The sequence below is a fragment of the Sciurus vulgaris genome (assembly GCF_902686455.1).
Source record: "Sciurus vulgaris genome assembly, chromosome: 9".
Classification (NCBI taxonomy): domain Eukaryota; kingdom Metazoa; phylum Chordata; class Mammalia; order Rodentia; family Sciuridae; genus Sciurus; species Sciurus vulgaris.
The window spans coordinates 107,833,232-107,859,865 of record NC_136469.1 but is presented as its reverse complement, the minus strand read 5'-3'; the positions used below and the strand labels follow the sequence as shown (position 1 = coordinate 107,859,865).

General features: G+C 34.9%; 1 protein-coding gene across 1 annotated transcript in view; it reads right to left on the bottom strand.

Moving 5' to 3' along the window:
• Positions 1 to 336: 336 nt before the first annotated feature.
• The window catches only part of LOC306669564 (gamma-aminobutyric acid receptor subunit alpha-2), a 119,916-nt gene continuing 93,618 nt past the window's right edge, over positions 337 to 26,634 (bottom strand). The window contains exons 9-10 of the mRNA XM_079153604.1: positions 1,903 to 2,105; positions 337 to 463 (exon numbers count right to left, since the gene is read on the bottom strand). Of these exons, the coding sequence (XP_079009730.1) occupies positions 437 to 463; positions 1,903 to 2,105 (230 nt within the window). The 3' untranslated portion in view covers positions 337 to 436. The remainder of the gene's footprint in view (positions 464 to 1,902; positions 2,106 to 26,634) is intronic.

Here is a 26,634-nt window from a genome sequence, read left to right as displayed (position 1 = left end):
ATTGTTAAGTTTTAAAAACCTTTTCATGAAGGCTAAGGAGTCCAGTTGGTATTACACTGCCAGATTAAAGATCAGAAACTCATTTATTCAACAAATATTTTTGAAGTGGTTCAGTGTCAGGCACTGTGCTAGTCACTCTATCCATAGAGAAGCCAAAACAAACAAGCAACATGCCTGATGTGATATTCTAACTAAACGACAGGACTAAAGTAACAATATCAGTTGCTTTCTTCAATATTAGATTGGAACTTCAACAATTTCAACACAGAATTTATCTTGTCCATGTGTGATTTCATATGTGGGCAGACAAATCCAGCATTGGTTAGTACTTGGTTACTGCTTTTAGAAAGCATTGTTAAGAAGTTGGTTTTTTAATTTATAGGTACTTCATTTTCAAGCACAAGGGTTCAGAAGGCATATCAGTTGATAGGTCAAATCAAAATGTCAACTTGATTGGCACCACCTAGCATTGAAAATATTACACCAAATAAAACTCTTGTAACAAAACATTCTAATTTATCTTTTGAGACATATTTACAAAGGACTAATATTTTATCTTAAAAATGTTAGTATGAAAGTGCATGTGTAACCAATACACTTAAAAATAAGTAATTGCATAGATAAAATGAAAAGTTTTACACTAACATAAATCAACCATAAAATGTAATAGAAATCCTGAAATAGCCTAGAAGTTAAGCATAGAAAATTGATCTGCTTCTTTTAATATGTATTAATTATATCTGTTATTAGGCCCCAAAAGAGCTTATAAAATGAAATAAAGCAACGCTTTCTAAAACTTCTATAGATGATGAAATTAAGGAAAAAGAACAAGACTTTTCAACTCTAACAATCACTATGTATGTGTAAAGGGCTTTATGTCATAGAAATGAAAAATATATATATTCAAATAATTGAAAAAGAAATAAAATCAACCAATTTAACCAAATGTTATTCTAAATTTGAGAAAAATTAGTAAATATAGTATTGAAAGAAACTCTCCAAACAGAAGTCTCTACTATTATTAAGAATAGTTTATATCTTATGATCCAAAGCCTTCTCTTAAGGCAGAGAGTAATTTACAGAATAAGAAAGGAAAAACTGTTGTATCAATGAAGAAAGTACACACTAGCTTCATTACTTGTAACCTAAAATATGGATACCAATAATATTAAAATAAGTTAATCTTAACAGAAAATAACTTTTCCCATTTAGACTATATGAGCTATTTAAATTCCCAGGTATTCTAGCACCTGCATATTTATTCCACACAATATGGGGAAGATATAAATTCTATCTGGGTTTTCACAACCAAGCGACAGAGATGGGAAGAGGTGAAGAGCACTCATCCCATTAATAGAACCTGGGATTCCATATACAGAGAAGTTAATTCCCATTTTCTTTTCACAATATCTCCCATTATGCAGTAAATATAGTGATTTAAGAGCATGAACTTGATGGTCCAATAGACAAATCTGGATTCCAGTACACTAACAAACCAGCTATGTGAGCTTGGTCAAGTAAATAACTTTACTAAGTTTCAGATTCTTCATCAGTAAAAAAAAAAAAAAAAGAGAGAGAGAGAGAGAGAGAGAGAATATTAAGGAGAAACCCTAGTTATAAGGTTGCTATGAAGATCATGTGAGAGAGCATATGTAAAAACTTAGCACAGTGTCTGACACATAGAGCTCAACAGACGCTGGAGAGTGGTTTTAACAAATATTACTACTGCTGTAAGCACTCCTAAAGGATTTCAGGCACAATATATACTTTTAGAAAAACTGATATGATATGTAACCATATACATACATATATGAATTTTCTTAATGTCAAAGTAGTATCTGCCACAAGGTGAATGTGTTAGGGGAGTCTCTTAATTAAGATGAGAAGGGAGTTCTCACTTACCTTGTCATTTACTACACTTTTTCCATCCCAAGCCCATCCTCTTTTGGTGAAATAATTAACAGTTGCAAATTCAATTAGGGCAGAGAACACAAATGCATAACAAACAGCAATAAACCAGTCCATGGCAGTAGCATAAGCCACTTTGGGGAGAGAATTTCGAGCACTGATGCTTAGAGTTGTCATTGTCAGAACAGTTGTGACTCCTGCCAAAGAAAAGATGGAAACCAAACCATCAGTAAGTATTAGCAAGATAGTGTTGGAAGCACTTGTTCTTTTTCATATTGTTTCTTTCCCTAAAAGCCACCTTTTGGTACCATTTCAATTCCCCAAAAATACATGGTGTGAGAAACCAGTGTAAGAAAACAGTGCAACAGTGTTTAAATAGTTATAGTTTTTGAAGTAATTACTCTGAAATGCCTTCAATTTTCATTATTGTTCTGTACGAATTATCTTTTCTCTTTTTAGATAGTTTTGGTTAAAGACACTGGTAAAACTGAAGTAGAACCTTTGAGGAAATCCAGGCATATTAAATTGTCCCATTGCTTATTAACATCAATTTCAAAAAATGTACACACAACTCACATTAATTTGTTCATCATCTACTTGAAGCATTCTAAGAGATGAATCAATCATCACAATGGAACTGTGATTAAGTTCTTCATTCAAGTACGACCAAATAAGTGTGAAATTAATTCTGGGTTGTTCAGCATTGTGAAAACAGTTGTTTTTCATATTGCAGCTTAGAAGCTATACAAAATAAAACAACGTACTAAAAATAAAACCTCATAAAAGGTATTTTACCTGTTTTTAAGTAATAGTTTATACCTTTGTTGGTTTAAAATAAAATCTCATTCATTTTTCTAGTTTTTCTGCCCATGGCCAGAGCAGTCACACTAGTTAAAATAAAAGAAGGCAGTAACTCAGGAGGTAAATTTTGCTATCAGCACGGGAGATAGCCACAATTGCCTATTTTATTAGTGGTCCCACAGACTGATAAGATGTTTTCTTTTGAGATTTTTGTACAGAAAGTCTCAAAGACATATACACATATATACGCATGTGTATGTATATGAGAGAATTTCATGTATACATATGAGAAAGGTTACTCAGTATATGAGAATGTACTTAAATTCACCATCAGCTAAGGAAATACAAAGTGATAATAAGATGCTTAAAAAAACACTATTATTATCAAAATATTAGCAGAACCATAAAGGATTGACACTGTCCTAATGTTGAAGAGAACAGGAGGCAACAGATATCCTTTTTCATAGAGATTACAAATTGTTGTCATCACTAAGAAACTAATCCAAGGTCATGAATATTTAGGCCTGTGTTTTCTTCAGTTTTATAGTTTTAGTTGTTACATTTTGGGTTTTGGTTCTTTTGACGTTAAATTTTGTGTATGATATAAGGCAAATATTCAAGTTTATTCTTTTACATGTGGATAGCCAGTTGTCCCAGCATCATTTATTGAAAAGCCTTGCTCCCCATCATGGAATCTCTGTTGAGAATAAATTAACTTTACTCATATGTCTTATTTCTGGACATTCAATTCTATCCCCATTGATCTACATATCTATCTTTATGTATCTTTATGATCTACATATCTATCTTTATGGACATTCAATTCTACCCCCATTGATCTACATATCTATCTTTAAAGATATCTCTATCTTTAAAAAAAGTTTCACACTTTTTTTGATATTTTAGATTTAGGTTGATTTTTGAAATCAATAAATTGAGGTCCTTTCTTATCAATATATTATTCTTTTGCAAGATTGTTTTAGCCAAAATAATCAAGGTCCTTTATATTTTCATATGATTTTAAAATCAGTTCTCCCTTTTCTGAGAAAAAAAAAAAGGTTACTGGAATTTTGGTTGTTATTGCAGTTAATCTGCAAATTACATTGGGTAGTTCTTCTGTCTTAAGTAAATTAATAGTTTCAAGTTTTGAATATGGGATCTATTTCCATTAAAGATAGAAAAACTAAATAGATATAGAGAAATAGAAAACGTTTCCATTGGTTCTTTCATTTGGCAACATTGCCTTCAGTATATAAATTTTCAGCTCCTTTGTTGAAATTTTTTACAGGTATTTTACTTGCTTAGATGCTAATATAATTGAAATGTTTTTCTTAATTTTCTATTTAGATTTTTCATTGTTGGTATATAGAAATGCAACTGATTTTTGTATGTGCATTTTGTACCTACAATTTTGCTGAAATTTTTTATAGCTCTAATATTTTTGTGTGGTTTACTAAAGGAAGTCTCTATATATAAGTTCATGTCATCTGCAAATAGATTTTTGCTTTTTTTTAAAAAGTTCATGTCATCTGCAAAAAGACTTTTATTTTTATTTTGTGTGCCTTTTATTTTTTCTTTCTTCCCTAATTGCTCTGGCTATGGCCTGCAGGACAATGTTGAAAGACTCAGTGAGAACAGACATTTATATCTTGTTCTTAATGTCAGGGAGAATGTTTTTAGTCTTTCACCCAAAATTGTGATGTTAGCTGCAGGCTTTTCTTAAATACCTGGTATTAGGTTGAGGAAATTCTCTTCAATTGCTACTTTATTTAGTGTCTGTATCACAAAGAATTGCGCATTTTATCAAAAGTTTTTCTGTATCTGCTGAGAAAATGTTTATTTTTTTCTTTCTGTTTTCTAGAAAAACGTCAAATTACATAGACTGACTTTTATCTGTTGATCCAACCTTGCATTCCTGCAACAAATCCTACATGGTCATGATACATAATCCCTTCTATTTTTAATGTTTTAAATTTTTTAACTTATTGATTGGTTCTTTATAGTTATATATGATGGTAGGATTCATTTTGACATAATTATAAAAGAACAGAATAGAATTTATTCTGATTCAGTCCCCAGGACTTCCTTTTCCCCACTCTTCCTCCCTACCCATATTCTCTTCCCTCTGCTCTGCTGATCTTTCTGCTTTTTACTTACAGGTTCTTTTTCCTTCCTTAATTAGTACTTTGTGGATGTACCTGATGGTGAGAGTCACTGTGGTGTATTCACAAATGTACATAGGAATGTTACCTCAGATTCACTGTCTTTTCCCATCCCATCCCTCCTCTCTTCCCTTCATTTTCCTTTGTCTACTCTACTGTGTAATCCTTTTTAAATGTGTCTGACTTCAGTGTTTATGTTCCCAAGGAATATTCATCTGTAAGGGTTTATTTTCTTCCTTATGATTTCTTCTCCTGGTATCTTGATAGTGTGGCATAGAACTATTTAATCCCCTTGTAATTATTTCCCTATATAGTCAGTAGTATAATGTTCTCTCTTGTTTTCCTGGTTGCAGAAATTCAAGTCTTCTTCTTATTTCTTCTTCTTTTTGGGTAGCAGGAATCGAACCCAGTAGCCCTTAATCACTGAGCCACATCCCAGCCCTTTTTATTTATTTATTTTTTATTTTGACACAGATTCTCACTAAGTTGCTTAGGACTTCACTAAATTTCTGAGGCTGGATTTGAACTTGTAATCCTCCTACTTTTGACTCCAGAGTTGTTGTCTACTTTTTTAAAATTTTTACTCTTTCTTGTTAAAGATTAAGAAATTTTGCTGATCTTTTAAAAAATCAACTATGGCTCTATATTGATACTATCTAATTTTGTTTTTATTCTCTATTCCATTTATCTCTGCTCTAACATTTATTATTTCTTGTTGCTTTGAATTTAGTTTGTACTTACTTTTCCACTTTTTAAGGAGGAACTTTAGGTCACTGACTTGGGATCAATTTTTTTTATTTGTTCTTTTTAGGTATTCATGACAGAAGAATGTATTTTGACATATCATACATACATTGAATATAACTTCCCATTTTTGTGGTTGTATATGATGTGGAGTTAAACTAGTCATGTATTCATACATGAATACAGGAAAGTTATGTCCAATGAATTTTCTCTTTTTAACACAGGTATTCACAAGTACAAATTTCTCTCTAAGAAAATGTCATAGTCCATAAGTTACCCTATCTTGAAGTTTTCAAATTGACACAAAAAAGTTGTATATGTCTGTGAGGTACCATGTAATGTTTTGATACATGTATTTATTTTTATTCAAGTATTATCTAAATTCCCTGGTGATATTTACCTTTGAATCAATAGTGATTTAGAAGTTTCTTGTTTAATTACTACATATTTGTAAGTGTTCTATTGCTTTCTCTTACTGATTTCTACGTTCATTGCATTGTGGTCTGAGAACATGTTTTGTAATATGTATGTATTTATATTATTGAGAAATTATGTATATTTCTCGAGACTTTTTGTAACTTAATACATACTCTTTATTAAGAATGTTCCTCTACACTGGAGAAGAATGTGCATTCTGCTTTTGTTGGGATGAAATTTCTTAGACTTACTTGACTTATGTTCTTTTCCAGCATTTTATTTCCTGACTCATCTTTTATCTAGTTTTACCCTCTGTTAAAATTGGAACATTGACCTCTCTTGGAACATTATTGGATAATTAATTTTCCCTTCAATTATTTTAAATTTATGATTCAAGTATTTGGGGCTTTTTTGTTAGCTGCATGTTGCTTATATTTATGATGTATTTTTCATGAACTGACTCATCATTACATAATACCTATAGTATTTATTGTCTTCAAATGTATTGTTTTTGGTATAGCTCTCTTTTGGTTATTGTTTGCATGAGATTTCTTTTCCATCCTTTTATTTTCATCTTTTTCTGTATCTCTGAATCTAAGGTGAACTTCTTATAAGCAGCATAATCACTCCACAATTGTGATGTCACCTACCATGAAGCCCTCACCAGAGTCTGAAGAGATTGGGTCACCTGATCTTGGATTTTCAGGCTCTTAAACTGTGAATTAGATAAATACTTTTGTTCATAAAGTATCCAGCTTCCGGTGGTTTGTTATAGCAACAGGAAATATGCTCACATAATTTTTATTATTTATAACTCTATTTTTGAATTGTTTTCTTAGTGTTTGTCCTGCAGATTAAAATTTATAACAATCTAGTTGAATTAGTGCTGACTAAATATCAATAAGATACATTTTGCTTTTATATAGCTTCATTCCCCTTCTTTATGCTGTTATATCACAAATTATATCTTTATACATTGTATAACTATTAATACAGATATATAATCCTGCTTTGTGCAGTTGTGTTTCAAATCTAATAGGAAGAAAAGGAGCTAAAATAATAAGTATATTTATACTGTCTTTTATATTCACCTATAGAGTTCTCTTTACTGTTGTCCTCTGTTTCTTCTTGTGAAGTTGAGTAATTAATCAGTGCCTTTTCCTTTCAGTCTGAGAATACGTTTTAGCATTTCTTGTAGACCAGGTCTGCTATGACAAAACTTAATTTTTGTCTATCTGAAGGTGTTTGATTTCTACACAAAGTTTGAAGGATAGTTTTGATAGATATAGAATTCTTAGGAAACACCCTTTTTTCCCCACACTTTGCATATGTCTTCCAACTGCCTGGTCTGGTTCTTGAAGATTTGTTAAGTGCTAATTACATTGAGGATGCCTTTACATGAAATGTCACTTTTGCAAAAGTGAGTTTTCTCTTTTGATTCTATAAGTCTGTATCCTTTTTAAATTTGGGGCCCTAGGAGTCTCTGTTTTGTTAGCTTAGTGGTCACCTAATGACTAGACAGAAAGAAACAAAAAAACCCCAACCTGTGATCTTTGCCATATAGTTCTATGTGCAGTTCAGGATATGTTTTCAACATTCAGCCAGTCTGCTTAGAATTCTGCCCTGGTATTTACTCCCTGCTAGTGCAAATTCTCAGGATCAACCAGAGGTGATAAAATAGGGCTTTCTCAGGTCTGTCCTGAAAATGTACATAACTCTGGGTATACGTGTAGCCTTATAGACTCCAAGAAATATAAGTGCTTTTCAAAATTCTTATGTAACATTTCATTCTCCAGTCTGTCTACCCAATCTTTTTGGTTAGTCTATTATTTGACCCAAATATTATCCATTGCTTCAGGTAGGATAAAACTCAAACATTTGTCTATAAATGCTTTCAGTGAATGCCTTCCAGGTTCCGACTCTGGCACTATGGGAGTTCTGAGTCAGTCAGGCGAACTATGGACAAACCTTTAGAGAGGGTCTTCCACGGAGCCACCATTCAGATCAAACAATGGCAATTCTTCTGAATGAGCTGTAGTGGCCAAATTGATTGGACAAAATAGAAAATGGATTTGTAACTGATCATTTATTGTTTTACATTCTTTTGTTTAAAGATGAAACAAAAGGAAAAAAGATTAAAGGATAATATCTGTAAGGAAACAACATAAGATCATAACACTAGTTACCTATGGGAATTAATAATGAAGGGATTTTATTATTAATTTTTTCTGTGTTTTATTTTCCTGCAGTAAACACGGTTTCCTTTTAGATAAAAACACAACAAAAGTTTTTAATTTAAAAAGGGATACTTGATGGCATCTATCGTTTCTAATATCATGTGTAAATTCTCAGAAAGGACTGATGGATGACAATGCTGATAGATTTTTTAAAAATTCTAAAACCTCTGCCATAAAATACAAGTTCAAATGATGGAAAACCATTGATTGACTTCTGTTTCAAAGTCTATACTTGTAGTTTAAAATTAGACTTGTGTCAATTTATTCACACTGATAAAATATTACAGCAATTTCAATATGAATTTATAACAAGGTTATTTTCACCATATACAAATCTTCCCTGTATCTGAATTTATTTTCTTTTATCTGATTTTAGAATTTTGACAATAACACTGTTAACATTATCTCTTGGACCCTTCTATTCCATCCCTACATTCTTTCCCTTTTACCATTTCACTAGGAGGACAAAATTTTCATTTCACTCTTCTGCTTACTGGTTCAGCCTCACCTGATCTCATTACACTGCAAATAGAGTGGAGCATTAATAGACAGGTGATGTATCCAGCCTATCTGGGAAGCTCTCAAACCTTCCATGTTTCTGTCTTCCAACCTTGGGCATTTTTCTCTACCTCATAGGGAACTGTATAAATGAGCGTTCCCTTAACATCCCTTCAACAGACTGTTTCTTCCTTCTCCACCTTTGTGTGACCTTTGCAACACACTTCCCCTCTGGAAGACTTGTTTCTTTCTTAGTAAAATTAAAAAGGCAAGTATCTTTAGTGCTCTCAGCACTAAAATTCCTTGCATACATCTGAAATGTATCTGATCATTCCCCTTGCACAGACACTAACATATGGCTTTTTAAAATTCTGGTTTCATTTTACATATTATTTCTTATTTAAGGTATAGATGCCCAAAATATTACACATCTAATTGGTACTTAAACTCATAGTAGCTTAGCAAATGGAATTTAAGCAAAGGTGGAGGAAAACACACCAAAAAAAGAAAGTCACATCAGAAGAGGTACTTTCACAACAGATACACACCGGCTTCCATGGTCAGATTTCTGAGTTCTGAACCTATGACTTTGGGGAACCCTTTTAGCCTCTTTTTACCATAGTTTCCTATTTTTAGGTGGTAACTACGAACAGCAGTAGTATTGCTACTGCGACCAACTGAGTTACTGCATGTAAAGCTGTGATACTGTTATAAAAAGATACTTGTGAGGGAAAAAAAAAAATCACTCTGAAAACATAACCAAACAAATTTAAATAAGAAAGATAAAATAAAATGAAATCCTCCTGTAGAACTTTTTTCTATCAAATGCTTGTATGACTGTACTGGGGTGTGGGATGGAATTTAGAAATCAGACACAAATACTGCAATAGAACAAATGTAAAATTGTTTGATACCACCTGCTGGTTACTGCTAGACATGGCAGGAAAGAAAGGTGTGGGTTTTTTTTTTTTTTCTTTTTAGAAAAGCAATACACTCCTTCCAAAATAAAATAAAATGACATTTACAAGTACAGACTAAATGTACTATAAAAGATTATAATTTTAACTCATAACTGTACTATATGTGAACAATAAAACCACTGAACTTTTTATGTGTTAGAGAAATTAAAATCTGAATAACATATCTTTGTCATAAAATCTAATGAATTCAAACTCCACTAATTTAATACAGAAATAATTATGATCTAGAGGAAAACATTTAAAAGACTAATTATACTATGGGCCGCACTGTTGAGGGAATAACAAACTGATTTTTTTTTTTTTTTTTTTTTGCCTTTGTTTTGTTTTTCTTACCTGAATATATCAGGGATTTAATATGTTCAAAACTCATCTCTCTCTCCCCAAACCCTTATTATCTCGAAGTTCATCACTCAGTGAAAGGCTCCACAATCTAAATGATGCCATTTTCACATTCAAGGTTGAGGTGTAGAGACATAAATAGTTTGTCAGTCTGAGCAACTATACATACTATTTGCTCTACCTGGAGTATTTCCTACTCATTCCTCTCTTTTTTATTTACCTAATTCCTATTCATTTACTTAATAAATTATTAATGAGAGCCTACCAAATGTCTAGTAATTTTGCAGACAATGGGAACACATCAGTTAACAAAATATCAAAGATTCCCACGTCTCAGAGTACACATATATACATAGCACAGTTTTACAATCTGAAGAATTTTTTTCCCTAAAGGCAACTATGACCTGGTCCAATGCACACCTCTATCATATCCTGTCCTTTTCAAATTATCTGTTGGTTTAGAGCCTATTTATCTTATCTCTAAAATCTAGGATGGTGCCTAGTAGAAGGTAAGAGCCAACAGAATAGTTTTTGAGTGAATTAGTATTTATTGAAACCATGCCCCCAGTGATCTGTAATGGATAAACATTTATTTATTAGAATAATCGCAAGAGAAAAAACAGATAAGCTAAGATATATTAAAAAGTAAGAATAAAAAGTAATCTAACAGCATATTGGGCAAGGTCCATGATGAGCTATAATAGGGCAACCTATCTATCCTGGAAGGTGGGGTAAGTCTTCCCTAAGGAAACAAGAAAATTGAAAGGGGGCACCAGAGAAGGAAAGTTAACACTACACTAGAAAATAGTGTGTTCAGAACCCCAGGAAAATGATAGAGTGGGGCATTTAGGAGGAATGTAAAGAAGGCTGCAAGTTGGAATGGAAGAATGGATTTTTTTTTAAAAAGGAAATGACTTCTGGGAAGGTAGAAGGTGCCAGACTATTCAGGGCCTCTTTGACTACGTCACAGTTTCATAAGTTGATTTCAGGGACAATGAGTAGCTGCTACAGTGTTAATTTTCAACAGGATAGTGACATGATCACTAATTCTTGTTTAAAATATCAGTTTGGCTATTCTTCCATAGTTAAGGTGGTTTTTTATTTTTGTTTTTGTTTTCCTTTCTATGGTACTTTTCTTTTTTCTTTCAAGAATTTCTCTGTCTTTGGTTACTGCAGTTTGAATAAATAAGCTGGTATGGGAGGTCTCTTACTTATTGTTCTCTTTATCTACCTTAATGTTTTATGAATTTTCTGGATCTGTGGTTTGCTGTCTGTCATTCATATTTGGAAAGTTCTTAGCCGCTATTACTTCAATATGCCTTTTGCTCTGTTCTTGCTTTTTTTTTTTTTTTTGATATTCCAATTATGAGTATGTTATATCTCTTGAAATTGCAGCACTGTCACCAGGTTATTTGTTTTGTTGTTTATTGCTTCCTTTTTTTATTCAATTTGAGTTTCTCTTTAGGAGTTTCTGATGACCTAGATAGAAGCTTGGCTATTCTTTCCTTAACCATGCTGAGTTTATGGAAGAGCCCATTAAATGCATTCTCTCTTTCTTTTACTGAGGTCTTCATTTCTATAACTTATTTTGATTATTGCTTAGAGTTTGCATCTCTCTACCTGTATTGCCCATCTTTGCCACATTGTTAACATTTTCTATTGGAGACATTATCATAACAATGATAGTGATTAATCATACTTTAAATTCCCTGTTCAATAATTTCAATATCTCTATCATGGTTCTGGTTTGCTTTGTTTCTTCTGACCATTTTTGGTTTTATATTTCCTTTTGTCAAGTGTTATAATTTTCTGTTGAAGGCCAATGATGTAGATTTGAATAATAGGAACTGAGATAAATAGACTTGTGCTGTTAAGATTTATGTCACTCTTGCTAGGAATTCAGTTTAATGTCTGCAGTGCTTAATACTTGCTGTAATTATAGGTGCCACAGGAAATGAAATCTTTTAGCCTTCCTCTTGTTATCTATATCTCCCTTTGTTATGATTTAGATGTAAGGTGTCCCCAAAAGCACGTGTGTGAGACAATGTAGTAAGTTTTAGAGTTACGAGAACCTTAACCCAATCAGTGTATTGATCCCCTGATAGGGATTAATTGAGTGGTAAACAAATGTAGATACAGTGTGGCTGGAGGAGGTGAATCATTGGGGGCATGCCTCTGGGATGTACATTTTGTCCTTGGTGAGAAGAGAAATCTCTCTCTTTGCTTCCTGGTGTGATGCCCTGAACTGCGTTCCTCTGTCACACCCTTCTGCCATGAGGTTCTGCCTCACCTAGGGCCCAAAACAATGAGTCAGCCATCTATGGACTGAGATGTCTGAAACTGCGAATGACAAATTTTCTTCCTCTACAATTTCTTGTCTGGTCTTTTGGTCACTGAGATGTAAAAGCTGATTCAAACATCCCTCTGGACTTTCAACTTCCTTTAGTACTTCTCTCCAGAATCGGTATCTTGCAGATTTCATTGTGTTGCTTTGTTCTTTGTTGTTTTTGTTTTCTGCAAGTTACTGCTATTTCATGAGAGTCCAGTAGCAGGTGTATAGTGGCAAGTTTTAAAGGAGGGGGATTACTACAATCTGTTAATTAAATCTCAGTCTTCCAGTGCCAGTGTCTCAGGCTCTAACCTTCACCCTTACCTTCCCTTACCTAACTACAACCTTTCTGATCTATTCCTTCCTAAACTATTTCCTTGAAGCCCCAACCCTGATAGCTATGTGGTCTCCTCCCACTCCTCTCAGTTGTCTGCGAGGCTGAAGGGGTTGGATGGGGAAGAATGCCTTGACATCACGTGGGGAAAGGCCTTTACCAAGTCTCTCCCCATGAAGATGGTACCTGTCATGGAGAAGGGCCTGGTTATATTTCAGAATTACTCCTCCTAACCTTTCCCTGCCATATTCAGGAAGGATGATTTCTCAGATCTTTACCTTGAGATGCTGGTGGGATTCTTAGAGGTAAAGTCCATGAATAGGGATACTGGGGTAGAAAATTACCTCTTAAATGCTACTACCAGAACTTGTCTTCTGCAGCTTCTCTGCCAGGTAAGGAGATCCTGACTGTGTCATTCTGAATACGCCTGCCTTTTTACAATGTGGGGTGGCAATTTGCCTGTCAGCTCGGCTCTCATGTGAATGCAATGAAAGTCTTTAGTTTTCAGTTTGTTCAGCTTTATCTTGTGGTAAGGACAGGAATGACAACTTGCGAGCCTCGCACATGTCAGCACTGAAGTCTGATGTCTGGGTCTTAATGTTTATATGTGTGTGTTTTTTTTTTTTTTTTTTCACAACTTTCCATGCTATTAGTCAATGCCTATTCTTCTTCGTCTTCTGCGTTTTTGATTTTGTTCTGGGAGTTGAGTTTGACAAATGATCAGAAAAACTGGGTAATAGTTAAAGTAATGAATCAATATAATGTAGGCAATCTTTGGGAGTTAAAGAATATGTTAACATCAGGAGGTAATTGATAATCAGGCAAGTTGATACATCTCTGGATCTTGCCAGCATGATTAAATGGACATTCAGGTACTCTAGCAGTTCACTATCTTCCAGGTCACTGAATCATAAAAGGGCAACTCAGAAAGAATATGAAATTGAACTTAAAGTGAATTCCAAATAATGTCTAGAGGTTGTTATAAAATTGCTGCATCTATGGCATTTTCAAATAGCTTGCTAACAAAAAGAATAATTCAAGAAGTGTTTAATTATTATGAATTACTATGCATTGAATTTATTCTATCAGCAGGCCTAACCCCTCCATTCACATATATACCCAGGGATATTCTGGAATTCCAGGGAATCACTGTGGAGCCTCAAGCTGTGAAGATGAAAGAATATTCCTATTCTGGGTTGAGTCACTTCTATATTGCCAGATAGCACTTTGTATATTTCTATGACATAACATATCATAATATGCTGCATTTTTGTCCTTCTTACCCTTTCAAACGGACTCTAACCTCTGTAAAGGCAGGGATCATCTCATTCTTGTTACCATTCTATCTGTCAGGGCTAGCATAGTGCCTCGAAAGTATTAACCAACTGAAAGAATAAATGCACACAGAGTATAAAGCAAATGCACCTGTGTGCATGCAGACACAGAAATGAGTGAGTGTGGTTGTGTGTATTTGGGATTAAGAACACAAAATCTGATGGGAACTGTTTTTCAAGAATTCAATGTCTACAGAAATGGTGACTTAGAGATTTCAGGTAGAAAAATGGCCATTCTGAACTTTCAAAATATATGTTTGTGTGCTCATAGATCTAGTCAGAAAACATACATAAGGATTAGAAAAGTCGTCAAGCTAAGCACCAACAAAAGGCTTCTGCTGGAGTGAGCAGGTTGGATAAGATGAAAGGATTTCCCCCTTCCTCTTCCCTCTCATTTACAAGTGTGACATAAGATATTAAAAGGTAGGAGAGGCCTAGGACTCCATTTTCTTATTGTGTGTCTCATGGTCTTGAGGTTGAAGAAGGCTTGCCAACACTGATCTGCACTCTAGCAAATGAAAGGAAAAAAGGAAAGGAGAGGAAAATGCATTCACTTTGAGGGCATATTCCTGAAATTTAGGCCACAAACTGAAAATTAAATATCTAGTTTTTACTTGTATCTCTTCAAGAATTTAGTCATATGATCATACCTGGCTATAAGGAAGGCTGAGAAATGTACTCTTGATTCAATGAACAGAGCTCAAATCAAAACTTTTAATATCATTTTTGATACCAGGAGACAGCTAGCCGTCTCTGACTGAAGGAGGGTTGTGATCATTTCGCCACAGGCTGTGACAATTAGATCAAACTTGGACAAGGAAGAAAGAGTATTTTATGTTGACTCTCTAAAGTCCCAAACTACCTAATAAAACAATATTCAACATAAACACAGTGACCTCTTGTCAGTTATTCCAGTGTGTTTGTTATGAAAACACAGTTTCAGAATAGTTCTGAAGCCTCATTTCCAGTTTGGAAAAAGAAATAGAATTTCTAGAGCCACTACTATTTCATGCACATTTTATCTTCTGACCACTACTCTTTCCTTCCCTTTGACACTGGTCATTTAGTTGTTGGTAATATGCAAAGTACTACACAGCTCCGCTACTCTTCTCTCTTTATGCTCTCCCTTGACAATCTCTTTATTCTCATTTATCAACCTGCTACCATACAATGTTCTTCCTGGATATAGTCTATGAGCTCCAGACTCAGGTACTTGGCTGTCCCTAAGCATCTCTACATCTATTTAATAAGTTTTTGAATCTTCTATGTGACATTTATATATTCATTAAAAGTGTATCCAGATTATATGTGCCAGTCACTTTGTTAGACATAAAAACCATGAATTATATTTCTCAGGGAAAATATATCCTACTGAAAGATGGAGATAATAACTGGACAAGTTACATAGTATGAAATGTGAAAGGGAAAGTAGGTATCACTCCAAAACTACCCATAGGATACCTTACCCAAGACTTTGGAGTTGAAGAAACTTCCTGGAGAAGCTTCACAAGTTCAAGGAATGTGTTTAATGCACAAACCACATGTTTCTTTGTCACATGTAGGTCAACATAGCAAAAAGAGAAGTTCCAAGTTCCAGTAAGGTAGGCTGGGTAGGCTCCTGACAGTCATGGAATCCATGGTAAGGGTGTTAATCAATGGCTGCAACTTAGAGTTATGGAAACCTTTCAAGTGGGAGAGGGTTTTATGACTGGATTTGAGTATTAGAAAGATCATTCTTGCTGCAGTGTGCAGAATGAGCTAAATGAAGGTAAGACTTAAGACAGGGAGCCCAGAGTAACCATTACTAGTATACCAAGAGAGATGAAACTTATAGAAAGCTCAAATGTTAAATACTCCCAACTAAATCTAAACCAAAACCTATTACATCTTCCATAATTCTCCATTGCAGAAAATAATACTGCATTATGTATTCATTCAAATAAAAATCTAGGAGTATTCTATAATGCCTACATTTCACTCACACTCATCATATGTCTACATATTTCTCTCCCTAGTGTCTCTGAGATCTCTAAGTCCTTCTCTACTGACATGCATGTTTTTATTTCAGGCCTCAAGGCTTCACACTAGATGTCACTTATCTCACCTCCAGTCACCCCATATTCACTCTTGTCCCATTTCAAACTCCAGTTTATACAAAGAGTCACCATGATAATCCTCCAACTAAAATGTTCCTATTTTCCTTCCTTGCTTAAAACATTCTTCAAGTAGTTTCAAGTAGATATAAGGCTGCTCAAGGACTGGATTCCATCTGACCATGCCTAATACAAATGAATTCCACGCTTAAGACAGACTAGTCAATAACATGTTGTACTCCATAGGCTCTATATTATTTATAAAAATTGTGGACCCTGTGTTTCAAATATGGTCTTGCTAATTTGCAAAGCTTGCCATGATTCTTCTTCCCTGTGGGCATCTTTCACTTCCTCAGATACAACTTCTTCTCTTCTTTTTGTCATTAGCTTATTTTGGAATATTTCTCTCCTAGCCCCTATGATCCTTTGCTACACTTATTTATTTACATTAATGTCTAATGCCTCCATACTCTGAGCAGCTTATGGGCATGAGTTCTTTTTAAAATACTGCCAACCAACTCATATTCCAGTAACAATAGTAATTATTCTTTATTTATTGGTTCAGTGAATAAAAGAATTAGTTTTTAAAAATCATGAAAAGTAAAACCAGTGGGCTGTGCTTACAAGATTCCATCAAAAGGAATAGACAAGTTAAGGATCATAGTAAACTGTAAAATCAGACAGAGGTTTAACCTCTTTATAATTTTTCAATTGAATATATTGATGCCTTTTGCACATAACTCTTACAGTCTTTTATTATTCCAGATAGAATAATTTAAAAGCATCATGTAAAAGCACACCCTATGTGCTAGTTTCTCTTTTAACATTTTTTTGTATATTAATTGTGCAATTCTCATAACAACCTTGTGATTTAGGTATGGTATCCTTATTTCAGAAAAGAAAATTCAAGCTAAGGGAGGTTTAGTATCTCACTGAAGATCACACTGTTAGAGGGGAGATATAAAATCATGTAGAAAGATTCCAAATTTCACAATTTTTATCACTAGATTATAATTTGCCACTAATTATAATGGGACTTTCAAAGCCACTGGTATGCCCACATCATATATTTTTCAATATCATTAATCTGTCCCTCACTTGCATTTTAGTGATATAGATCTCAAGTTCCTTATAGACTTTAAAGTTGTATCATGTTACAAAGTGTTTAAAATTGCTTGAGGAGTAGCTATGCCTAGAGGAAAATGGGCATGAAAGTCAGGCTGGAGTTTGGATTCTGCTCCTGCCCCAGGAGCTATGTTTCCTTGCTAAGCCTCAGGCCCTTCTCCCTCTTATGAAATGGAAACTATACTTTTCTGGAAGATAGAGTATGAGTATAGACAGCTAATATATACAATTGCCCAACCAATATAAAATTCTCCTTTCTCTCTCTTCCCCCACTCCTTTTCTTCTGAGCCTCAGTGACTTTATGTCTAAAATGGAAAATAGAGTCAGCACTTTATAGACATTCAAATGTTGAATGACACATGTGTAGAACCAACAGGTACAGAGTTCTATGGCTTCTCTGCTTTCTTTAGTTCATTAGACCCCAAATAAATTGTGAGTAAAGATACTAAGAATACAAACGAAGGATGCAAGAGTCCCATCTAGTGGTAGTTTAAGAAAAAAAAAAAAAAATCAAAGAACAGAGTGATTGCACTACTTAGATGGGGAGAAAGAAAGCCTAAGGCAATTTTATTTTAGTTATTCTTTTCTGAACTTGAGAAAGAATTTAATGTGGCTCATAAAGAAAGAGAAGGAAAGTCTTGAACTAGTTTTCCTTGCAGTCTTCCATTGTCCCAACAAAGTCCATAATCTTTTTGGAATGGAGTCACATAATTTGGGTCTCATTAAAACCATCTCTTCATGACTGAACTACTCTGCTCCCATATTTCCAAAAGGATATGATTCATTCAGATCCTTAATTAGGCATAATTCAGCAGTGTCATAATGACACAAGACCAATCTCTTGCAAGAATAACTTCTCATAATCTACTACATTTGAGGTGATTTCCAAGAAATCTAGCATGGATCACATCTAATCTCAAATGAAATTGTGAATAAACTGGAGTTTGCATTACAGTAAGGTTGAATCTACAAACTGTCAAATATGAATATCTGAGACCCCTGCCTCCTGCTCCTTTATCCAAGACGTTCCAATCACAGTTATATTCTGATTTCATGAGTTGAAAATAAAATTAAATGTCTGGTATGGTGACAATAAGACAATGTCAGAACAGGAGACTACAAAAAACCTATCTTGTTTCGACTCCCCATTGTTATCTAATCCTTTTCTTATTTCAATCTTATAAATTGCACTGCCATAAAATGCTATGTGACTGTTCAAATGTTAATACTTTGGTGATTTCTTATAACTCCCTAAGATGATTTAACTGCGGAGATATTATGTTATTTGTGATGAATAATGCATTATTATAGAATTTTTATCACAAAAAGTCACCCAACTGGAAAACATTTCCTTGAAAGACTAGAATATATTTGAAAATAAATAATAGCTTTTATTCTTTTTTTGAGAGTTCAAAAACTAAGAATAAATATACACTTAAAATGTTGCTGTTGAAAGTAAATGTTACTATTTAGAGATGGTGACCCAAATCTGGAAAAGTAGTAGAATAATAAGAGAAGTCATTATTTCTGACGTTATGATCTCAAAGCCCAAGTTAAGAAAATAAAAATTGTGTCCACAAGAAAATCGAATTGCAATAGAAGGACAAGAACAACAATCTTAAGTACCTGTACCAAAGTATATTATGCTAAGATGAGTTTATAAAACGTAGTCAAAAGCAGTAATCAAATTCTTCAATTTGATTCCATGAAGTTTCTAATGACTAAGATGATTATAAGTAGCTATACTTTTAAAGACTTAGGGTCAGTCAACTTAAATTTGATTAAAAATGCAGTATATTTGAACTGGATAGAACTTCCCCCCCCCCCTTTTTTTTTTTTTTTGGTGCTGGGGATTGAACCCAGGGTCTTGCACATGAGAGGCAAGCACTCTACCAATTGAACTATATCCCCAGCTGGATAGAACTTTGAAAGCCAATTTCTCGTATTAATTGTTGTCCCATAATCTAAGAGTAACAAATTCTGTCAAAATAGCCAAACTACATCAATAAGCATTGCTGACAGCTAACAGTTAACTGAGAGACTCCAAATACCTCAAGTTCTGATCTATGTTTAGTGAACCTGATTCTCAAACAGAAATTGCTCATTTATCTAGCAATCACCCAAGATACTTTTACTTCAATCTCTAAAAGATATAAAAAGGAAAAAGAAAAGTTTGTTTGGTGGTATAGTGAAATACAGCAAAAGCATTAGAGTCAATGCTTTCTTTGGTAGTGGCCTGCTGTTTGAGTAGCCTGTTAACAGCTCTGAGTTTCAAAGTTCTTGTCTGAAGAGGGAGGATAATGTTCCTTTTCTAACTAGGATCTTTTTCCCAGAATTACACAATGAATAGGTTTGACATGCCCGATACAGTATATGGTGTACAAAAGGTGTTCAATAAATGCTATTTTTAATTATTTTCTCATTATTATTACTACATAGATTTCAGTGCACAAAATGAGAGTGGATTACCTGCTCGTATGTCTTCAATGGTCATAACAGTATTAAAGAAATATTTGCATGTTCTTGTCAAAACTTCAAAATTAAAAATGGAAAAGATTGAAAAATGTATACTTTTACTTCTCTCCCTATGTCCTTACTACAAGAAGACAGTAATTCATTTGCATCGATTAATCTTAACCAGCCTACCTATATTCCTGAAACAACTTCCCGGTCTACCTCTAGACTAGAAGGAGCACAGCTCTCTCATTTTCCTTGCCCTGGTTTATTAATGTACTTTGCTTCAGTCACTTTCCTAATTGGCAGTGGGCTGACTGGGATGGGACTCTGACAGCAGCAGGGAGAAAGGCGGCTGTTGGGCTGGCAGCTTGCATCTGATTAGCATGTGCTGTCTGATGCCAAAGTCAATTCTGGGATGCCAGGTGTGCCTCCTGTTAGCACTCCGCAGCCCATGCCTTCTGGAAAACAGGATTGGGACTGAGGTTTGCTGAAATTATTTCTGCCCTGTCTAGGCTTTCTGCTCATTAATTTCATATCCTACTACTGTCCAAGCCTTCTATTTCCACTGAGGCATTCCTGCTAATTCCCAATTAAAACTATGTCTCCTTCTAAGGTTGCCTCAATTCTTTAGCCTGGACAAACTGAAGTAATATTCAAGTGACTTTCTAATTTTTTTTTCCCTTTGTTTTGCCCAGTGCTTATGGGATGGCCTCTCCTATCTCAGCATGCCCTAATCCATAAGTTGCAAACTGAAATGTCCACAGGGACTTGGAAAGAAAAATGAATCAGTAAGGAGAGCAACAGAGTGGAAAGTGTAAACTAAAGATTGCATATCAAAAGGACTCTTTTCAGTCTCAGTCAAGGGTCATCATGCTATAATATAAGCCCCTATTTTACCAGATCTTCTAATTTTCAATCACCTTCTTTTAGTGGATGGAAAATAGTAGTGTGTGTGTGCATATATGTATGTACACAAACGTGTTTGTGCATGAGTGCTTATGTTGTATGTGTGTACATATATAATAATCTTTCTGTCATCATTATCCTTCAAGTCTCAGTCAGATACAGGAAATATAAGAAGTAGCCTTGTATAAAACCACTGAAGATTATGAGCCCAGGTGAAAGGAATTTAAATTCAAGAGAGAAACACATACACAAAAACACAATCTACTTGAACCTACAGCACAGTCAAGACTATCTTTGCTTTTCAGGAAATACTCAAACTTATTTGCAGCTTGTTGAATGAATAAAATACACACACACAAATATATATGTATATAAATTTACACTAAATGAGATTTAAGAGGTCCTTTACAAATATTTTTTCAAGCATCTCCTTAGCATCACTCTAAGTAAGATAACATATGTTCTACATTAATTTACAGTAGAGCAAACCCAGAACATAGAGAGGGTGCACAACTTTCTCAAGCTAGGAATCATAAATGATGCAAGTTCTCTTCATTCCTCTGATATAATCTTTCAAACACGTAGTTAAGCCCTCAGTAGTGTTGGTAATTTTATTATTGAAGAAAAGAAATTTTCTGTATTCCTTCCTTCAGTCCGTGATTATCTTTTTTTTTTTTTTTTTGGTGGTGGTGCTGGAGATGAACCCAGGGCTTCATGCATGTGAGACAAGCACCACTGAGCCACATCCTTTGGCCCCATGATTATCTCTCTATTAAACACTACAGTAATGTAATTTTTGAGTTTTTTCCTTCCCAAAAGATGACTTATTTCTCAAAAGTTGTAATGGGATATTGTCCTTTTCCCTCCACCAGTGTTCTGATCACATATAATACATAGCTATTTTTTGAATAACAGGTACGCAGGCCTATTTCCTATATAGCTTTCCAGAATTCTGTGAAGATGCATGTTTTTAACTCACTAATTCCACTGTAAACAATATGTTTCTAACTTGAAACATTTTACTAGACATGCTGGTGAGGGAAAGGAATGTCATAGCATAGGACTAATGTGATAACGGGATTTCACGATGATGAGGGAAACAAGACAAAGGAGGTGAGAAGAGTGGAACAGATGTCAAAGAGCAGAGACAATACTGATAAAGGTATAAAGGAAGCAGATAAATTGATAAAATAATAATCTGATGATTAGATAATTAATATTCTACTTTATATACCATATGTATATATGAGTTCTAACCTTAATAATGAGTTCTAACCTTAATAAATAACCTTAATAAATGAGTTCTAACCTTATTCAAAGAGAAGTCTAGACTTTGTCCTTGGTTTCTGGAAGGTAATCTTTTGGCCTTGAAATGTCACCTGGTAGGAGTAGAAATGCTTAGGGACCTTGGGCCAGCCAGGTAGAACAAATTCCTGAAGAACTGAAACCTGAGTCAGCCTCAGCCTTAGTCCACTGTGCCCATGTGACAGAGCCCCAGTAAAGACTCTGGATGCCAAGATGCAGGTAGGCTTCCCTGCTTGAATACACTGTGTTGTAACACATCAGAGCGAACAAGGTCACACTGTCCATGACTCATGGGGACAGGATGGTAGAAGCTCCATATCCCTAGCTTTTCCCAGACTTTAGGTGCTTCTCCCTTTCAATGTTGTTAATCTGTATCCTTTCCCTGAAATCAACTATAACCATCAGTATAACAGTTCCCAGTGAGTTCTCTGAGATATTCTAGTGCACTGTGAAAATAGAAGGTGGTTTGGGAGCCCCCAGAACTTACAGTTAGTGTCAGAGTGATAATAACCCTGTGGATTATGTTGCCTCTAAATTTCATAGTTGACTTATTTATACATGATTTTAATTTTTTACCTAATATTCATTTCATCCTTTAAAGATAGCTCTCCGTGTTCCTATGACTACTTACCTATTGTACACTTTCAGTCTATGTGGATTTCGTCTTGCTCAGCTAACTCTTGATGGATAAATGAAAGAGTACATTTGCCTATCATTTATATATGTATGTAAAAATCTATTATCTATGAACAGTCTAACTATATAAAATCAATTTCATTTTAATTATTTATTCTTATACCAGTATCAGAGTTTTAATTTTTATATTATAAATTCTAGTATTAGAAAATTCCTTTTCATTTCTCTTCCTTTTTATTTACTCTTTTCTGTGTCACAGTGATGTATTATTCCATATGAAGAGTCATACTGAATGAAGTAATATTATTCTTAAAAATACCATCCAGAAATGTCTCTTTCTCTACATGTATTCAAATCTTCATGTATTCAAATACATATTTCACAATAAAGTTTTACTGTGTTCTGCTGTTATAGAAAGTGGAATCTTCTTTCCCTGTTCTTTAAATTATCTAACTCTTTATTACTAGTGTGCAGGAAACCTATGGTTCATGTTTGTTAAATGATTCCAGCCACTTTGATGAAGACAGTTATAAATTCTAAGAATTTATTGTTGCATAATTCTGTTTCATAGTATACTATAATCTATAAATAATAATTTTCTTATATTTATGGAATGCCAATATCCTGTTTTATCCATCATGCATTAGTTCATTGTAATAATATTTGTGGAGAACCTGTGCTTACCATACATTCTTCTTAGGTTTATCAGTATAAAAGCAAGAGAAGGAGAGAGAGAGAGGAGAGAGAGAGAGAGAGAGAGAGAGAGAGAGAGAGAGAGAGAGAGAGAGAAGAATATCTTCCTTCCTGAAATATTCTAGTCAGGGAGACAGAAATTAAACAACATTTATTGTCTATAGAATAGTGGAGGATGATACATGTAATGGAGGAAAAAATAGATGAGACAAGAGTTGGAATGGGGAAAATGCTTGCGATTTCATGTCAGGTTATCTGATAGAACTCTTCAAAAATATGGCAATTCAGAAAAGCCCTAAAGGGGCAAGAGTGACTCACTCAGATATCTTGGGAAAGAAAAGCCCAGAAAGAGAAAACACACAAAGCTGGTGGATGAATTCCTGGCATGTTCATGAACACAAGGTCAGGGTGGATGCTAGTGGTAAGGTTAGAAATGGGGAGGAGAGGAGAAGATGAGTTTGGAGGGGGAGGGAGTTCACATTATATAAGGATTTAATGATTTTAGGCAGGCCTCTGTCATGTACTTTATGTGTACCATCAAGTCGGTGAATAGTTTGGAGCACGGGTATGTCATGATCTGATTTGGAGTTGGAAAGATTCACTCATGTTGCTGTACTAGTCACAGACTTAGACCAAAGTAGAAGCAAGAGTCAGTTGAGAGTCTAATATAGCCAGGGATGGTGGCACATTCCTGTAATCCTGACAACTTGGGAGACTAAGGCAGGAGAATTACATGTTCAAGGCTAGCCTTAGTAAGTGAGACCCTCAGCAACCAAGTGAGGCTCTGACTCAAAATAAAAAACAAAAAGAACTGGGGATGTTCCTCAGTACTTAGGTGACCCTGGGTTCAACACCCAGCACCAAAGTAAATAAATAATTATAAGAGTCTAGTGCAGTGTTATGGACTGAATGTTTGTGTCCCCCTAATTCATATGTAGAAATACTAACCCCTAAGGTGGCTATATTTGGAGGTGAAGCTGCTAGGGAAGTAATTAAGATTAAATGTGGTTGTAAATGCCCTGATCTAATAGGATTACTGTCCTTATAAAAAGAGACACCATGTAAATGAATTTAAATGGAAGTTCCTGTTACTTTTGGACAAGCAGTTGTGGTCATATATGCTTGCACTGGTTCTGTGGTTCCACACTATACTGCTGTTTTTCTTGAGCAATGGATATGGTTAGGTGAGGTCCTCCTGCCATTTGTCATTCTTGTCAGATGTACATGACAGTAGGGTGTATTTTGACATATTATACATAGAAGGGGTGTGACTCATTATAATTTTGATCCCATTCATGTGGTTGAACATGATGTGGAGATACACTGGTCACCTATTCATATATGAGTATAGGAAAGTTAAGATACTCCCAGCAGGAAAACCTAACATGAATATAGGCACATTTTTTTACATATGTAAGTTGGCACTGGCATAAAAGACTGCTAAGTAGAAAATTAATATGTTAATCTTTGATTCAAAACACACATATGCTATCTACCACTTGACTTCCTTACTATTTTGCCTATGGAGTAACCCCCTTGCTAAGTGAAACAATACAATAAATAATTCTTAATAATAAAAAAACACAATAATTGTACATACTTATGAGATACAGTGTGATATTCCAATACATATATACAATATGTTCTGATAAAAAAATAAACAAAATAAACAAAAAGAGACACCAGAGAGCTGGTAAGAAGTACAGATATAGAAGAGAAGGCTAAATAATTGAGGCATGAAGCATTCCGTCACTTAATAGATCTGGGGACAATTAGAAACAAGCAAAGTAGTCTAAGAAGGCAGGAAAAGAGACAAGTAAATCAAGAGTGTGTGGCTATCCCAGAAACCCAATGAAGAAATTATTTTCAAGGTATTTCTTCTCATTTAGGGGGAGGAATGCTTTTGTCAAAGGTTGCTGATACGTCAAGTAAATTGATTTGAGAATTGGCCAATGGAGTAAGGACTAACAAGGACTGTGACCGGAATAGATTTGGTGGAGTAGCAGAGGCAAAACCTGTTTATATGGGTTTAAGAGACCATAGGAGAGAAAGGTTTTCATTTTCAAGTAAATCTACTCAATTGGTAAAGAAAGAGATCAGCTGGTATCCAGGGGATTAGTGGAGAATTAGTAGAAATTTGATTTGATGATTAGGTGACACCTTAGTCAGCTTTTCCTCACTGTGTTCAAAATACATGAAAAGAACAATTTTGAGGTGAAAAAGTTAATTTTGACTCATGGTTTCTGAGGTTCGGGTCATGGTTGGCCTACTCTATTGCTCTGGGCCAAAGATGAGGCAGAACGTCATGGCAGAGGGAGGAGCACTGCTCTGCTCATGGCAGCCAGAAAGCACACAGAAAGAAAAAACCCACAAGGAAGATGGATCCTTCCAGAACATGACCCCAGTGAGCCACCTCCCTCAGTCATGCCCCACTTGCCCACAGTTACCACCCAGTTACTCAATTCAAATTAGGATGTACAGAATAGTTTATAGCTCTCATAATCTAGCCCTTTCCCTCTAAATATTCCTGCATTAACATAGGAGCTTTTGGGGAATTCCTTATATCCAAACTATAATATTATGCCTCAGTCCCCCAAAAGCTCCTATGTATCTCACAATGAAAAGTGCATTTCATCCATCTCCAAGAGCCCCCATTGACTTAACAGTTCCAGTATTGCCCAAAAGTCCAAGTCTAAAGTCTTAGATGATAGAAAAAGCAAAATCCTGGCTATGAGCCCCTATACAAATTAAAAGCAAGTTATATATACCCAGTATATAATGGCACAAAGTAAACATTACCATTTTAAAAGGGAGGAGTAAGGGAATAGAGAGAAGAAACAAGACCAAACTCAGCTGGTCATACAAATCCTGTAGCCCCATGTCTTGCATCTGAGGCATATGGTAGCAAGATATGATCTTCAAGGGGTCTGGTTTGCCACAACCCTTTACCCTTACTGATTGTAGACAATGTGGCCTTTCTCCTACCCTGGCTCTGTCCCTAGCCAGCACTTTTCCTTTTCAGACATTTCATTTTACAGGCATTTCTTAATCCCTGGGGTATTTATTCCAGCTTTGGCTTCACCTTCACAGCTTCATACACAGCTCTCTCAAGGGAACCCTATAAAAATTCCAACATTGATAGAATTTGCCTGGTCTCCCAGTCCTTTCTTTGAAAATCTGATGGAAGCCTCCGTGATCCCTTAACTTGAGAAGACTTCATTTCTGCAAAACCAGGAACACATGGATGATGCCAAGTCTACTACCAGCTCAAACAGTAGCCAAGACCCTTTGACCATGACTGCAGTGATCTCTCAGTGTCTGGGCAGTCAAACAAGG